This window comes from Ursus americanus, chromosome 12 (assembly GCF_024610735.1).
Source record: "Ursus americanus isolate L20-20 chromosome 12, mUrsAme1.1.p, whole genome shotgun sequence".
NCBI lineage: Eukaryota > Metazoa > Chordata > Mammalia > Carnivora > Ursidae > Ursus > Ursus americanus.
In genome coordinates this window covers 10,510,263-10,528,657 of record NC_142138.1, presented here as the reverse complement: position 1 = coordinate 10,528,657, position 18,395 = coordinate 10,510,263, and the positions used below count along the sequence as shown (strand labels likewise).

General features: G+C 39.7%; 1 protein-coding gene across 1 annotated transcript in view; it reads right to left on the bottom strand.

Annotated features, from left to right (window-relative positions):
* SCP2 (sterol carrier protein 2) overlaps positions 1-18,395 on the bottom strand; it is a 115,189-nt gene that overhangs the window by 65,964 nt on the left and 30,830 nt on the right. The window contains exons 6-7 of the mRNA XM_045799514.2: positions 11,946-12,072; positions 2,507-2,570 (exon numbers count right to left, since the gene is read on the bottom strand). Coding sequence (XP_045655470.1) covers positions 2,507-2,570; positions 11,946-12,072 — 191 coding nt within the window. The remainder of the gene's footprint in view (positions 1-2,506; positions 2,571-11,945; positions 12,073-18,395) is intronic.

Genomic DNA, 18,395 nt, shown 5'->3' with positions numbered 1-18,395 from the left:
TAGTAGGCTACTGAATATCTAGCTGTTGAGTGAATGAAATTCCTTTAGAAGAATGCCATAATGAGTGAATAAATGATGCCTATTTAGGCAGGGTGGTAACTAAGAGAAAGACTCAGAAGATTTGATTCTCAAAGGAAAGTTAAGAACTACTCCTTGGGGGCGCCTGGGTGGCTCAGCTGGTTAAGCGTCTGCCTTTGGCCTGGGTCATGATTCCTGAGTCCTGGGATCGAGTCCTGCATTAGGCTCCCTGCTCGGTGGGGAGTCTGCTTCTCCTTCTGACCCTTTTCCCTGTTATCCTTTCTCTCTCTCAAATAAATAAATAAAATCCTAAAAAAAAAAAAGAAAAGAAAAAAAAGAAAGAACGATTCCTTGGAGCCTCAAAGTCAAGAAACTGAAATGCTGTCAATTCCTCAATATGTTGGTACAGTTCCTTACTATTCAGGAAATCACAAGGATTTTTAATGGTTTTCCAAGTAATAAGGACAAAGAATTCAGCTTTAGACCATCTTTATGGACTTAAGACTACTCATCCAAACTCTACTATTTGGTAACAGCAAAGTTTTATTGAACATGTACTATGTTCCAATACCATGTAAGATAGTGAAGATACAAGGATGAGACAATCTCTGCTCAAGGACTATCATCATCAAAGAAGAAAGACTTATAAATAAGTATGATAGTGTGATGTGTTATAATAGAGGTATACAGACAGTGCAATGAAGCTCATGAGGAAAAAAAAAATACGCCCAGGAAGCTTTAAGAAAGTGTTAAGAGAGGGCCCCTGGGCCCTGGCTCAACAGTCAGTTGAGCATCCAACTCTTGGTTTCAGCTCAGGTCATGATCTCAGAGTCGTGGAATGAAGCCCCGTGTTGGGCTCTGAATTCAGAAAGAAGTCTGCTAAAGTTTCTCATTCTCCCTCCACCCCTCCCTGTACTTGTTTTTCTCTCTCTCTCTTTCTCTCTCTCAAATAAGTAAATAAATCTTAAAAAAAAAAAAAAGATGTTAAGAGCAGTAATGACATTTGGGTTGGGGATTGATGGGTAAGTAGATATTCACCAAACAAAAGAAAGGCAAAAGGATATTCCAGGGAGAGCTAACAGCCAAAGCAAAAACACAAAAGTGAGTCCTATATACTATACTTGGGAAAAAACAAGTAATTTGGTGAGGCTAGAGATTGGGAATAGCCAGGAAGTGGCAGGAAATAAGACTGACAAAGTACAGTGGGCCAAATTATAACAATCTTCTTATCTCAGATGAAGGGATTTGTATTTTATCATATAAGCAATGAAAATTCACTAAAGCTTTTGCACTACCCTGACATCTTTCATAAAATAACCTTTGATCTAGGGCACGGGATTAGATATTATTTGTTAATTAAGTATGCCCTGAACTCAAACATCAATTTAAAATTAGGAGAATCAGGAGAACTAGCAGTGGCATGAAATATTAGAAATACATGGTAATGATCCATTTCTGGTATAAAATATTCCTTGTCATGGTTTTATGTTAGTAAATATAACAAAATTTAATAGTTTAGGAACAATTTACTGAGCATCTATCACGTTCCAAGCTCTGTGCTAAGCATTAAGAACAGGAAGAGATGGCTCTGGTCCTCAAGGAGTTTACAATTTAGTAGGAGGAAATATTATTTTACCACTACTAAGAATGATCCTGTGAAAGTTGCTTCATTTCTGCAAAACTTTTTCCTTGTCTATAAAATGAGAATAAAAATATCTACCTTATAGGGTCCTTGAGAAGATTAAATCAAAATGTACATAAAAATACCTAGCACAGTGACACAGAGTTGGCATTTAATAAAGCTAGCTATTTCTCTTTTTATTGCCTAGTGGTATTGCTTTTGTAGAGATTATAGTTACATGGCACTAATTCAATTGCCAGTGAACCAATTTTATTCAGCAACCGTTAAGTACATGCTATAAGCCCGGCACTGCACTAGGCACGAGGGATTCAAAGATGAATGAATGATCTGTAATACACAGGATGTCATTCTACATCAGATCATTTAGGATACAAATTAATCATATTACTCTACCAGAATAAGAGTTAATGACACTGACATAAATAAACACATTACTAAAGTAATATAAATAATTTAACAGAAAGTAATTTAAATGGCTATTAATATGCATTTTATGAACATTTTAAGAAAAGTTTTAAGGATTTGTTTAAAATGGTCACTGGTTATTTTCAGCTAAAATCATTACAATAAATTTCATTACTGCAGTTGCAATGTATGACCGATTACATCTTTAACACCAACCATTCACATTCTTTCTTAAACTTAAATGGCATTCTAAATATAAACAGACCCAAAACTAAAACTGTAGTCAAAAGTTTACTTGGGCACAAGCCTTTTATATGAAAAACAATAAAACATTCTAGTTAATATCTTCAAGTTCTTGCATTTACTTTTCAAGTATGAAGTTATATATTACATAGCAGGATAACACAGATTTTCACTATTTCATATTCCTGAAATACTTACGGGTTATTAACTGAATGTTTATGATTTTTCCATCCAATTTTTGCAAACTGTTCAACTTTTGTTCCTTTAGAGAAAACAAACATCTATTAGTGGGTCAATGCCTTCCTATTGTTTATTAACAAATGTTGCAATGGTACTCAGTGTCCCACCAAATATTTCTACCTTTTCCCTGGTATAAATTATCAGTACTGACAACTTCAACACTGATCCCTCACATAAATATTTCTTTAATTAAACTTGAGTATAATTAAATCCACTAATAAGCATATGACATGAAAACAGTTCAAACTGGCCAATTCCACCTAGTATAACTAAAGTCCAGTTTCAAAAACCAGAAGATATAGCCTGGGATTAACAGTGGATATAAGGAAGAAAAGTACTGCCAGAAATTTTGCAAGGAGTCTGCCAAAGCATCCCAATGCCCCTAGACTAAGTGAATTTTACAACTCACACCCTCCAGGACCTAATCCTTCTCCTTCCTTACGACAAGGCAAAAGGGTCTTCAGAAAAGTTACAGCTTAACAAGAAATGTGTATGTTTTTAAATTCCTTAATAGAAAGCTTAAAGATTGGTGTCAGGAAAACAAAAGCACACATTAAAGAAAGTAAAATATGAAAATTTTTTACTACATTTTTAAAAAAGATTTTTTATTTATTCATTTGAGAGAGAGAACTCGAGCAAGAGAGAGAGAGAGAGCACGAACAGGGGGGAGGGTCTGGGGGAGAGGGAAAAGCAGACTCCCTGATGAGCAGGGTGCCTGACCTGGGGATTGATCCCAAGACCTCAGGATCATGACCTGAGCTGAAGGCAGATGCTTAACCGACTGAGCCATCTAAGCGCCCCCCCCCCCCCCGCTTTTTTTACTACTTTTAAAAAAGACAAAGCAGCATTAGATAGGTTTTGAATCCTGCTTTAGAGCCTGAAAGGCCAAGGAAGGAAAAAGTCCACTGATAGGGGCTGATACTGTTATATTAATGCATGGAACAGGAAAATGAAAAGTCCCCATTTCTGCTTCATCTCACCTTCTCTGTCAGGGGGATGATCTTCAGAGCAGAAATGACATACATATAATTCAGCAAATCTTGAAGAAAGTAGAGCCTACACTAGTGACTCGTACCAGTAAGAGTGATGGTCAGGAAGCAACCAAATATGGATCCAACAAGAACACACTATAGCAGATTTATATCTGGTTTTGATTGGTTTGACTGGCAGAGCAGATGAAACACAGTATCTTTATATCAGCAAGACAATCAAAATTTTTAGGACATCTTTTGGGACAAGGTAAGGAAATACTATAGTGTGCGTTTTGGTTTTTCTTTTGTTTGAGGGGAGCACTTTGATGTTACTAAAAAAATGAGGGGTGACACCTGGGTGGCTCAGTTGGTTTAGCGTCTGCCTTCAGCTCAGGTCATGATCCCAGGGTCCAAGGATCGAGTCCCATATCGGGCTTCCTGCTCAGCGGGCAGCCTGCTTCTCCTTCCACCTGCAGCTCCCCCTGCTTGTGCTTGCTCTCTCTCTCTCTCTGACAAATAAATAATATAAAATAAATCTTTTAAAAAAATAAAAATTAAATAAAAATTTAAAAATGAGGGTTCTTCTGTCAAGTAAGTTTAGATAATACTGGGTTAAACAAAGTTAAACATGTTTCTTTACAGCAAGACCTTCAGAGCCTTTATTATTATTACATGTGTATTATGACTGATTAAAGGGGGACACCTGGGTGGCTCAGTCGGTTAAGCATCTGCCTTCGGTTCAGGTCATGATCCCAGAGTCCTGGGATCGAGTCCCGCATTGGGCTCTTTGCTTAACGAGGAGCCTGCTTCTCCCTCTCCCTCTGCCTGCTGCTCCCCATGTTTGTGTACTCTCTCTCTCTCTGACAAATAAATAAAATCTTTTAAAAAATAAACAAAAATAAAAATAAAAGGGGGTTAAAGGATGAAGCATCTCCCAACTTATCTGACCCATGTCATAAAGAATCTCACGAGGTTAACATCCCACAGAACACACTTGTGAAACTGCCAGCACTGACCAAGGTGCATTAACCTGGAGAAAAGTCTCCAGTGCTAACCTCTGACCTCAGCCATGCTCTGGCTAGTATGTCTACCAAAAACTGGATTAGAAAATTAAAGGTATCTGTTGAAGGGCATCTGGCCCTTCTCTTCATACGTCTGTATCTTTGAGGTAAAGAAAGGGATAAAAGAAAGGGGGGGTAATCAGAAGGGGGAATGAAACATGAGAGACTATGGACTCTGAGAAACAAACTGAGGGCCTCAGAGGGGAGGGGGTGGGGGAATGGGATAGACTGGTGATGGGTAGTAAGGAGGGCACGTATTGCATGGTGCACTGGGTGTTATACGCAACTAATGAATTATCGAACTTTACATCAGAAACCAGGGATGTACTGTATGGTGACTAACATAATATAATAAAAAAACCTTAAAAAAAAAAAAAAAGAAAAAAAAGAAAATTAAAGGTATGCTCACGAAACCAGAACCTGGGAAGGACTGCTAGAATGTTGAATCCAAATAGATTTCAACAAGGTTTATTAATGGGTTGGATCAGAATGTAATTAATTAAATGACCCAATTCTATTCCTGGAACTCCAAAACAACCTGAGAAAAGGAACAGCAACTATGAGAAATGCTCTGAGGTTCTGTTTGACTACAAGTTCAATATGATTTAACAGCGTGTTGCAACTACCAGAAAAGCTTACATGTGATCCCAGTATCTGCATGAGACCAGTGATGATGGCTCACGAAACAAGTCAAATGAAAAACAGTTAGAGAGAAGAAGAGAAGTTAAGCACAAGGTCTGGCTGGCTTCGGATATTTGAAGAGCTATCAGGTGAAAACGGCTTCCCTCTTGTGAGCCTCAGAAGACAGAAACAAGACCATGGATGGAAACTATAGGGAGAGAGATCTGAGTTCAACGTGAAAAAGAGCACTGTAACAACTGGAATCACCCAAAAAATGGCATCAGTGGCCTTAGTTGGTGGCAAATTCCTTGTCACAAGAAGTACAAATGCTTAATTGTCACAAATAAGAAGATTTACAAGTAATTCATGCATGGATTGGTAGGAAGAGGGGAAACTGAACTGTATAAAAAGCACTTGGCATAGTGTCTGACAGAAGAGATATTCAATTAAGTGTTGATGCCTTTTTATTTTTTACCCTGGGATCAAGTTAATCTATAGAAGATAGCAACTCTTCCAAAAATATTCTGCCAGTGATTTACCATGTATTTATTAAGACTGAGCACTAATGAAGGGCTTGTTGACTACTGATTCTGAGCTGCTAATTCAGATTTTTGGTGATTCAAAGGATGCACCTAGTATAAAAATATTTCAACCTCCTTGAATCAAACTTTGAAGACACAAAAACCTGCTGATTTTACAGCAGAATGTAAGCTACTACAAACATTCTTATGCATTCATGTCTAGAATACATTCACAAACAGCAATTTCAAACAATAATTTAAAAGGCTGTAAGATTCTAGAATTTATTTAAAATCTACTGGATGAAGAATAACATTTCAACTAAAATACTGTACATTTATACTTCAAAGTTTGGGTTAGAAAACTGTCCAACTATTCTGAATAATATAAAACTTGAGAAAAGATATAAGCTTATAAACACACCAGACACAGGATTTCCAGGTAACTGAGGACAATGAAGGCTGACTAAATCTCTCTCCATATCCTCCAAAAACAATACAGAATAACAAGAAGAACAAATAAAACTGCACAAAACCCTACCCTCCACAAAACTAGACAAGAGAAAGCCCCAAAACTTCGAAGTATCTGGAAGTGAAGAAAAAAAAGGGAAAAGCACAACCAAATCCCAGTTAGCAATTGCTCATGCACCCACAGCAAGCCTTGGGGGGCCCAGGGAGGCTGAAGAAAAACTGTGCAGAGGAGAGAAGAGGAACACTAGTGGCAGGCCTACAATTGCTCTAAAACTACCATCAGGGGCACCTGGGTGGCTCACTCAGTTGAATGTCTGCCTTCAGCTCAGATCGTGATCCCAGAGTTCTGGGATCGAGTCCGTATCAGGCTCCCCGCTCAGTGGGGAGTCTGTTTCTCCCTCTGCCCTGCCCCGCTACTTGTGCTCACGCTCGCTCTCTCTCTCAAAAATAAATAAATAAAATATTTAAAAATAAATAAAACCATCACCAGGAAGGGAAAGACCTCCCCGCAAATGTGAAAATACAGAATATTACTACAGATCAAAGTATGACTGCAGGAAAGGGTCTGAAAAGTATAGCAGATTCAAGGTGGTAATCTTTAAAAAGCATAGCTCTGGGAGAAAAAAGGGGGGGGGGGCAAAAAGAAAGGGAAAGGTGTCCTTAGGCAGCTGGATAGTGGAAGAGGAAAGAACCAAAAGGGAAATCTTTAGGGTCCTGCAAGACAAAAAAGAGAGAGAGAAATGAGAGGACACACAACCCATCCTTCAAAAAAATCCACTACAGATATAAGACATTACTACACTGACATAAGAGGGAGCCATAGAACCAGGAATCACCCCAAATCACAATGTAATAAAACTAAAAATTAATTAGACAAGATTTTTTTGAGACCTAAAGTATGCAGATGCCTGGATGGCTCAGTCAGTTAGGCATCTGACTCTTGATCTCAGCTCAGGTCTTGATATCAGAGTTCTGAATTCAAGCCCCATCCCTATTTAAAAAAAAAAAAGACCTAAAGGATGAGGATAGCTGACCTTGAAAGAATGGAATAAAGAGCACTGTAGCCAAAGGGAAGGGAATATGAGACTCCAAGGCAGAAAACAGTTTGGCTTACTGAAGATACTGAAAAAAGGCCAGTGTGCTTAAGCCAGGAAACTATACAACCAGAATGAAAACAATAAGAAATTATTTTTTAAAATACAGAGTCTCATTACTATACAATAACAAATAATGAATACATATTTTGGTACCTAAATGCTACAGACCGTGTCCATGACAAAATTCATATGTTGAAGACCTAACCCTCAATGTGATGGTATTTGGAAATGGGACAACTGGGAGGTAATTAGGGTAGATGAGGTTATGAGGGTGAGGCCTTCATGATGGGTTAGTGCCCTTACAATAATCCTTTTAAGAAGGGGAAGAGAAAGGGGCACCTGGGTGGCTCAGTCGTTAACCGTCTGCCTTGGCTCAGCTCATGATCCCAGTGTCCTGGGACTGAGCCGGCATCGGGCTCCCTGCTCAGCGGAAAGCCTGCTTCTCCCTCTCCCGCTCCCCCTGCTGGTGTTCCCTCTCTCTGGCTGTGTCTCTCTCTGTCCAATAAATAAATAAAATCTTTAAAAAAAGGGGGGGAGAAAGATGTTTCCTCCTCTCACTCTGTCTCTCTCATTCTCTCTCTCTGTCTCTCTCTGCACTCGCACAGAAGAGGTCATGTGAATACACATGAGAGGGCAGCCAGCTACAAGCCAAAGGAAAAGGCCTCAGAATAAAATCTACCTTGCACCTTGATCTTGGACTTCCCAGCCTCTAGAACTGTGAGAAATAAATTTTTGTTGTTTGAGCCACGCAGTCTATGGTATTTTGTTACAGCAGCCTGAGCAGACTAATATACTGGAACTGGGGTTACACTAAACAAAAATGTACAATATGTGAATGGCTTTGGAAACAGGAGGTAGTTATAAGGAAACTCCTAGTGAAAGCCTAAAGTGCCTTAAAGAAACTATTATTAGAAGCCTCCAGATCCTTTGAGGATGCTGTTGGTGAGGGTTTGCAAAATGATAAAACCTTAGTGAGGACTAGAGGAAAGGAGATCCTTGCTACAATAGGAGCAGAAATTATAATAACACTATTATCTGCTGTTACGTGAAAATTAGATAATAAGGAAAATACTGAAGGTGCCACATGGTTTCTTCTTGCTCTTTATGGTAAAAATCTATATTGCTATATTGAGGAAAGGGCTGTTAACCAAAAAGAATTCAGGAGTTGATGATTTTGAAAAGTCAAGCTTCTCAAAATGGGAAAAGATGATAAAATTAAGAAATGGCCTTTGAGCAAAGACCAAATCCAGGGCACTACCACGAAAAAATGGTCCAAAGATGAGGTCCAGGGTGTGATAAATCTTTTGTTAAAGATCTCAGATCAAAAGTGATGCCTCAGAATATAGTTTGAATGGGGCACCTGGGTGGCTCAGTCGTTAAGCGTCTGCCGTCAGCTCAGGGCGTGATCTCAGAGTCCTGGGATCGAGCCCCACATCAGGCTCCTCCGCTGGGAGCCTGCTTCTTCCTCTCCCACTCCCCCTGCTTGTGTTCCCTCTCTCGCTGGCTGTCTCTATCTGTCAAATAAATAAATAAATAAAATCTTAAAAAAAAAAAGAATATAGTTTGAACAGAAAAAAGCCCTCTAAAGAGAAAAAGGCTATGCCTCACAAATCTTCTCAATCAAAGAACTACTAGGAAGCTTAAGAATGTTGTCCCTCAGCCATCTCAGAAAGGACCCAAGGAAGAAGAGAGCTTATCTCAAAGAGATTTGTAGGTGTAGCTTTTTGTCTAATGCAGTGACCTAAGAAGATTCACAAGAGACCCACAAAATTCTTTTTTTTTTTTTTTTAAAGATTTTATTTATTTATTTGACAGAGATAGAGACAGCCAGCGAGAGAGGGAACACAAGCAGGGGGAGTGGGAGAGGAAGAAGCAGGCTCATAGCAGAGGAGCCTGATGTGGGACTCGATCCCGGTACGCCGGGATCACGCCCTGAGCTGAAGGCAGACGCTTAACCGCTGTGCCACCCAGGCGCCCCGACCCACAAAATTCTTAAGATAAAAATAATCTACTGAGAGGCTTCTTGGGTATTAACATTCTGTTTTTTACCTGGTAGGTGGTTTTGGTCACAGTGAGGAGCACCGTGAGAATTCACTTAGCTGTATATTTATGTTTTGTGTACATCTCTGTATTGAGTTATAATACTCAACAATGACAAATTTTCAATTTTAAAAAACTGCTGGGTTCAACCCACTAACTTGATTCCATCATTTCCTAGCAGGTCACAATCCACATTGTGAAAAATTCTGGTCCAGGGTAAGAGCTGTGGTAGTGAAAGGAACCAGAAGGAAGAAACATTTGGAGTCTGCAGGTAGAATTGACAGGACATAATGAGGGACTGGAAGAGGGGAAAAGGAGGAAGAAGTGTTAGAGATGATTCATGTTTCTGCTTTGAACATCTGAATAGATGGAAGTGCCACTTACTGAAACAAGGAAAACTAGAGAAGGAACAAGTTTAAAATTATGGGAGAACAGAATTAATAAGAGTCTGCATCTGGGGCACCTGGGTGGCACAGCGGTTGGGTGTCTGCCTTCGGCTCAGGGCGTGATCCTGGCGTTGTGGGATCGAGCCCCACATCGGGCTCCTCCGCTGTGAGCCTGCTTCTTCCTCTCCCACTCCCCCTGCTTGTGTTCCCTCTCTCGCTGGCTATCTCTATCTCTGTGGAATAAATAAATAAAATCTTAAAAAAAAAAAAAAGAGTCTGCATGTGAACATGTTAAATTTGGGACGCCTGGGGCTCCATCAGTGAAGCGTCTGCCTTCGGCTCAGGTCATGGATCCCAGGGTCCTGGTACTGAGTCCCACAACGGGCTCCTTGCTCAGCAGGGAGCCTACTTCTCCCTCTGCCTTTTGCTCTCCCTGCTTGTGCTCTCTCTCTCTCTCTGACAAATAAATAAAATCTTTAAAAAAAATAAAATGAACATGTTAAATTTGAGATGCCTGTTAAATATATAAGCAAAGATCCAAGATGCCAACTGGATATGTGAGTACAGAGGCCATCACTGGCCTCCCTCTCCCCACAAGTATATTACTTTGTTTTGTTCTTCTTCACAGGACTAATAATTACCTGAAATTAACTTCATTTTTTTCACATATTATTGTCTGTCCCAAACTAGAAATTTAAGCAAAAATTTCACATCTCTTCTGCTTATTGATAGCTTGTGAAAGAATGCACTAATATACTTAATTCTTTTTCCCTCTTAAATGTCCTTTTAGGTCTGTCTTTGCAGTTTCCTACCACAAAAGAAATGAAATATATTTCCCTATCCTTTGATTCCAAGCTTGCCATGTAACTTGCTTTGGTCAACAGCTTAAGTCTCAAAAGGCTTTACATGTTGCAGATTACTCTCTTGTCCTTCCGCTATCAACATGAAAAGGACATGCCAGGGCCAGCTCTCTGGTCCCAGGAGGAGGAGAGACATATGACACTGCCAAAGAAGAGTAGAACAGAGCTTCCAACCAACGTACAGTTATATGATTAACCCAAACAAGATCTGAGCTCAGCTTAGATGAGCTGATTCCCAATCTACTAACTTGTAAGCTATAATAATATATGATTATTTTTTAAAATCACTGAGTTTTGGCATGGTTTATTACAAAGCAATAGCAAACTGATATACTGCTATATTTCAATGCCTAGAACAATGCCTCGAATACAATGAGAGCTCAAATAATATTTTAATTGAAAAGGAAATGGACAAGGAATAGCCAAAGAGGTAAGAAAAACCAGGAGAATGAGTGTCATGAAAGCCAAAAGAAGAGTATGTTTCAAGAAGGAAGTGGTCAAAGGGATTAATGGTGCTGAGGTCTGTTAAATTAGGATTAAAATGTATGTACTAGATATGGCAACGTGGTGTTCAATGGTAGCCTTGACAAAGGAGGGAAACCAGATTGGAACGGACTGAATTTAAAAATGGAAATAGCTATAAGGAAGAAAATTCTCATGGCCAAAAACTGGCAATGCTCCTCTCACCGATTCTTCCTTGAAGATTTTTTTCCTTTCTAATTATTTGATCTATCAAACAACCGGGGTATTTTTCCTAGGAAGAATAGGAATGTTGAAATTTTGAGTATGATCATTTCCTTTCTTATCTAAGTACACAGTAAAGCACTGGTTCAGGGTCATACAATTTTTAAAAAATCCTATCTGCATTATCCCATGCTTTAACCGCTAAGGAAGCCAATACTGATCATCAGTCAAAAAATTAGGATGTTTACCTACAAAATGCAAATCAACTACGAAATTTAAATCTAATAAAACATTATGGAATGACAGATGATGGATTCTTGGTGAATTCAAGTACTAAGAATTAAATCTGGCTATATAAACATATTACCAACAGCATGCTTTAAGTGTCACTATATTCAGAACTGATTAACCTTAATTTATAATTCATGATTAAAGGGGACAAGATTTATGTTATTTTTCCTATTTCAATTTCTTGGCATGGAACATTCTAGGTACTTCCATTATGATGTCCTATATATAAATACTTTCTCTACAACTAAATCCTACATGGACTATTTCTTCAATTTAATTCAAAAACCATCTTATATTTTACATATCCTGGCATTGTCCACAGATACTGAATAAATTCCTGTTGTTTTGCATCACACACACACAACTACCGATAGGCCTTAAAATTTTTTTAACATACCATATTTTTCCATGTGCTCTTTTCCAGCACACGCAAACATCTGAGGAGCAACTGGTTTGGCAGACAATCCATATTTATTGATCAGGACCTCAACATGTTTATCAATTGGGTGGGTCCTACATGAAGACTAAGAGAGAGGAAAAAAAATCAATAAGTACTTGATATGGTAAGTGTCTCTTTTGACTATTATAGTATTATTAAGACATATGCATATTCTAAGCACCTAGTAAAGCAAAAATAAGCAATGTGAATAAAATCAGTCAAGAAATGCTTTGCAGGGAAACATGAAAAGGAAAATAATCAAGTGAGGTATTAATTTTTTCATGAAATATAAAGAATCCAGTAGGGGAGCTCCTGGGTAGCTCAGTCAGTTAAGCGCCCAACCCTTGGTTTCAGCTCAGATCATGATCTCACCATGTGGGATAGAGCCCCATGTCTGGCTCTGCACTCAGCATGGAGTCTGCTTTGGATTCTCTCTCCCTCTCCCTCTTGCTCTCTCTCTCTCAAATAAATAAATAAATAAAATCTTTAAAAAATAATAATAAAATGAAAATAAATAAAGAATCCAGTAGGTACCCATAACTACTCAAGGTGCTAGGGATAAAATAGTGAACAAAACAGATAAAGCCTCTGCTCATCTGGCATTTACATCTGTGGCAGGGACGGGGCAAAAGATGATGAAGATAAAAATAAACTAAAATGTAAATAGGGGCCCCTGGGTGGCTCAGTCAGTTGAGCGTTTGACTCTTGATTTCAGCTCAGGTCACGATCTCAGGGTTGTGGGGATCAAGCACTGCCTCAGCTCTGTGCTCAGTGCAGAGTCAGCTTGTCCCTCTCCTGCTCCTCCCCCACTCGCTTACTCTCTCACTTTCGAATAAATAAATATTTTTTTAAACGTAAATAATAATGCTATAAAGAAGAACAAATCCAAGAAAGGAAATAAAGAATGAAGGTAGGAAGTGATACTTTACACACAACTGTCAGGGAACGTCTCATTGACAAAATGGTATTTGAGCAGGAATGTGAAGCAGTAAGGGGTAATTCATTTAGTACCTTTGGGAGAGGATCATTCTAGGCAGAGGGAACAGCAACAAAAAAGATCCTAAGGCAGGAGCACACTTGGGTGTTTGAGAAAAGAAGTGAATTAGGATTAGAATAAAGCAATACTCAGAGAGTATAATCACCTTTGTTTCCATGGTTCCACTAATATTCCACAAAGGGAAAACTAACAGTTTCTTCTCAGTTTACCTACTAGATTATGAACTCCCTGAAGTCATGAACTCTTTTTCATACACCTTTGTACAGATACCCAATGCCTAGCATAAGGACTGCCACATAGCAAATATTCTATAAATAATTGTTGAATAAATAAATTAAGATTATTTTTTGGTCCACAAGGGCTACCAGAGAGAATATTGCTCAGCCATCCTCTTTGAAGAAGAGAAAATCGTCTTTTTTTTTTTTTGTAGGCCAACGCAGGACTTGAACTCATGACCCTGAGATCAAGACCTGAACTGAGATCAAGAATTAGATGCTCAACCAACTGAGCTACCCAGGCATCCCAAGAAAAAATAACCTTCAAGGAAGAAAATTACTGTTAGATATGATAAACAACCTGACAATCCAAAGGACACTGTAACATAAATGGGTCTTGGAGAGTCTCTGAACACAGAAATCTTAAAAACAAGTACATATAATTATGTGTTTAGATGGCCACAGATGGAAATTTTTTTCTGTCAAAAGAAAAAACAAAGAGAAAATGTTCACTGCTAAGTTAAAAAAGGGATACTAATTAAAACAATGATATAAAACTTCTGCTTCTAGACATAATGGATTACAGAAAACAGATTTATCCTTCTACATTAGCCAACTAAAAACCTGGACAAAATATACAAAGTGATTGTTTTCAGACAATGTACAAGTAGAAAGCATTGTATAATGACCTCTGAGTTAAGGAAAATAAATAAGATGAGCATTATGATTGTCCCCAGCTTGCTACCTGGAAAGAGTAGAGAGGAGTAACACAGAATCCAGCAGTCTTCCTAAGTTGAAGAAACAGAGTTCAGAGTTCAGACAAACCAAGGCATCTAGAATTCCCAGAGAAAAGAAAGAGAGATGGGGGGGGTGGGGGGGCAAGCATATGCTCATGCTCTGAACATACAAAGAGTGTTCGCCTTGAGTCTTCAGTGAGTCTGATCAATACATGAATATGAGGAAACTACTGAGATAAGGGGGAAAAAATCACTGGACAGGAGCAGACAGAACAATTCCCAATGCTCATACAGGGCCAGAAATAGTTCTTATTCTCAACAACCACAACACAAAGGTCTCCTAACATATGGGGTATCAATAGAATCCTGAGGTTATTGCCTGAAAGCCCAGGCCAGTTTAGCCTACGAATAAAGTCTGTTCTGATTCTACTTAACAGAGCTTAAAAGCAAATCTCAAAAGTATCAAACCATTTCTGAAAGAAACTGCCCCAGAACACATCCCCAAATAGTTAAAGGAATATAAAAATTCAACACCCAACAAAGTCAAATGTACAATGTCTAGCATTCAATCACAAATCATAAGGTATGCAATGAAATAGAAAAATACAACCCGTAAACAGTAGACTAATCAATCAACAGAAAGACTTAGAAATGACACATGATAGAATTAGTAGATAACATTAAGAGAGTTTATAAATATACTCCAATTGTTCAAGAAGGCAGAAGTGTAAGTATGACAATGAAAAATATGGAAGATATAAAAAAAGACCCACATGAAACTTTTAGAGATTAAAAAAAATAGTATCTGAAATGGAAAGTACACAGAATGCAATTAACAGCAGACTAGACAATATAGCAGACCAGTGAACTTAGGTACATAACAAAACAAAAAAAAAGAGAGAGAGAGAGAGAGAGAGAGAGAGAGAAAGAACTCTAGAAAAAAAGTTAACAAAGCATCAGTGAGTCATAGAACAACAATCAAGTTTAGTACATGTGTCATTGGAGTTAAAGAAAAAGAGATGATGGAGAGAAAGAGAAGTCAGAAGAAAAATATTTTAAGATCTAATGGCTGGAGACACCTGGGTGGCTCAGTCAGTTAAGCATCCAACTCTTGATTTCACCTCAGGTAATGATCCCAGGGTTGTGAGATCAAGACCAATGTGCTCAGCACTGAGTCTGTTTGTCCCTCTCCTTCTGCTTCTCCCTCCACTCATGCTTACTATCTCTCTCTCTCTCAAATAAATAAAAAAATAAAATGAAAGACATAAAGGCTGAAATTTTTCTAAATCTGATGAAAACTATAACCCACACATCCAAGAACCTCAAGAAATACCAAGCACAAAAAACATAAAACTTCACCAGGGGAGCCGCCACGCTCGGGTGCCAGGAAGCAGTAGCCACCTGCACTGGAGCGGGTCGGACTAGCGGACCGGCACCCGCGAGAGAGCAGACTGAGACTGTGAGCCCAGGAACGTACGCGTGACCAGACTAAAAACCGGAGCTCCGGACTCGAACTAGACTGAAACCGGGAGCTAGGGAGAGGGCACGCGTCCAGACGACAACCGGAGCTCCGCAGCGCACACTCGCACTAGACTGAAACCGAGAGCTCGGGAACCGGACTGAAACGGGGAGCTCGGGAGCGCATGTGCACGCGACCTGACTGAAAACTGGAGCTCTGGAGTGCTCACTGGAGCTCTGGAGTGCTCACTGGAATCAGGCTGATACCGGGAGCTCAGGAGCGTGCGCGTGATCAGACTGAAAACCAGCGATCCAGAGTGCGCGTGAACCACAGTGAAACAGAGCACTCGGGAGCGCACGTGGGAGCAGCTGGCGGTGTTAGAAACAGAAAGGACAGGGGCGCCTGGGTGGCACAGCGGTTAAGCGTCTGCCTTAGGTTCAGGGCGTGATCCCGGCGTTACAGGATCAAGCCCCACATCAGGCTCCTCTGCTATGAGCCTGCTTCTTCCTCTCCCACTCCCCCTGCTTGTGTTCCCTCTCTCACTGGCTGTCTCTATCTCTGTCAAATAAATAAATAAAATCTTAAAAAAAAAAAAAAAAAGAAAGAAAGAAACAGAAAGGACAGCGACGTGTGGGCCCTGGAAGTGAGGGCTGGGACACCGGCTGTGGGGCGCACAACCCGGGAGGCTGCAGGGTTTTTAGCAGCACCAAAAGAAATAAAGTGGCTAAGAGAGCTCAGTGGAGAGCGGACTGCAATCTCTCTGTTCTGAGACAGAGGCTAGGATACAGCCACTGCTGCTCTAACTCTCAGAAGAGTCACAGAAAACTGCCAGGGAAAGCCGCCAGAAAACAAAAGCCCGGAAATACCAGCTCACAGTGTGCCCATCCCCATCCCCCCTCACAGGGGACAGGGAGACTCTACCCAAACAGGGTTGCCTGAGTATCAGCGCAGCAGGCCCCCAGAAGGCAGGCTGAAAAATCAAGAAGCCCACATCCCTAAGGTCCCTATAAAACAAGTGCACACTGCCTGGATCCTGGTCAATAATTTGCGCTCTGGGCCACCCTGCAACCTCTCCTCATCAGAATGACGAGAAGGAGAAATACCCCCCAGCAAAGAAAAGACAATGAGTCTGTGGTCTCTGCCACAGAACTGATAGATATGGATATAACCAAATTATCAGAAATGGAGTTCAGAGTAACTGGTCAAGATGATGTGTAAGTTTGAAAAAAATATTAACAAAAATATTAATGAGAATATAGAATCTCTAAGGGTGGAAATGAGAGTGAATCTGGCAGAAATTTAAAATGCTATGAATCAAATACAATCAAAACTAGACGCTCTGACGGCCAGGGTAAATGAAGCAGAAGAACCAATTAGTGAATTGGAGGATGGGATGGTAGAAGAGAAAGCTAAAACAGAAACTTGCCTCAAAAAAATCCAATCTCAAGAATGTAGATTACTGGAGATTACTGACTCAATGAAACGTTCCAATGTCAGAATCATCGGCATCCCCGAGGGGGTGGAGAAAGAGAGCAGTCTAGAAGAGATATTTAAACAAACTGTAGCTGAAAACTTCCCTAATCTAGCAGAGGAAACAAGCATTCATGTCCAAGAGGCAAAGAGGACCCCTCCCAAGGTCAACCACAACAAACCTACGCCATGTCACGTCATAGTGCATTTCACAAATATTAGATCCAAGGATACAGTATTGAAAGTGGCCAGGGCGAAGAAATTTCTCATGTACAGAGGCAAAAATATCAGAATTAGGTCCGATCTGTCTACACAGACCTGGAATGAGAGGAAGGGTTGGCAGGGTATTTTTAAAGCTCTATCCGAGAAAAACATGCAGCCAAGGATCCTTTATCCAGCAAGGCTGTCATTCAGAATTGATGGAGAGATAAGGACCTTCCAGGATCGCCAGACACTGACCAAATTCATCACCACAAAACCAGCCCTACAGGAGATATTAAGGGGGGGGGGTTCTATAAAAGTAAAAAGGCCCCAAGAGTGATACAGAACAGAAATTTACAATCTATAGAAACAAAGATTTTACAGGCAACATGACATCATTAAAATCATATCTCTCAATAATCACTCTCTATGTGAATGGCCTAAATGCTCCCATAAAATGATACAGGGTTGCAGATTAGATAAAAAGACATGACCCATCCATTTGCTGTCTACAAGAGACTCATCTTGAAACTAAAGATACATCCAGACTGAAAGTGAAGGGATGGAAAACCATTTTTCATGCCAGTGGACCTCAAAAGCAAGCTGGGGTAGCAATTCTCATATCAGACAGATTAGATTTTAAACTGAAGACTGTAGTTAAAGATAAAGAAGGACACTATATTATTATTAAAGGATGTATCCAACAAGTGGATATGACAATTATAAATATCTACGCCCCAACAGGGGAGCAGCAAAATACACATGACAACTCTTAACCAGAATAAAGAGACATATAGATAAAAATACGTTAATAGTAGGGGACCTCAACACTCCACTATCAGCAATAGACAGATCTCCTAAGCAGAAAATCAACAAAGAAACAAAAGCTTTGAATGACATACTAGACCAGATGGACCTCATAGATATATATAGAACACTACACCCCACAACAACAGAATACTCATTCTTTTCGAATGCACATGGAACGTTCTCCGGAATAGACCATATACTGGGTCACAAAACAGGTCTCAACCAATACCAAAAGATGACATGATACTCTATATGGAAAACCCAAAAGAATCCATCCTGCTCAAGAATGATTGGATAAACCAGGAAATTAAAAATCAATTTTAACAATTTATGGAGACCAACGAGAATGAAAACACAACGGTCCAAAACCTATGGGACACTGCAAAGGCAGTCCTAAGGGGAAAATACATAGCCATCCAAGCCTCACTCAAAAGAACAGAAAAATCTAAAATGCAGTTTTTATATTTTCACCTCAAGAAGCTGGAGCTGGAACAGAAGAACAGGTCTAACCCATGCACG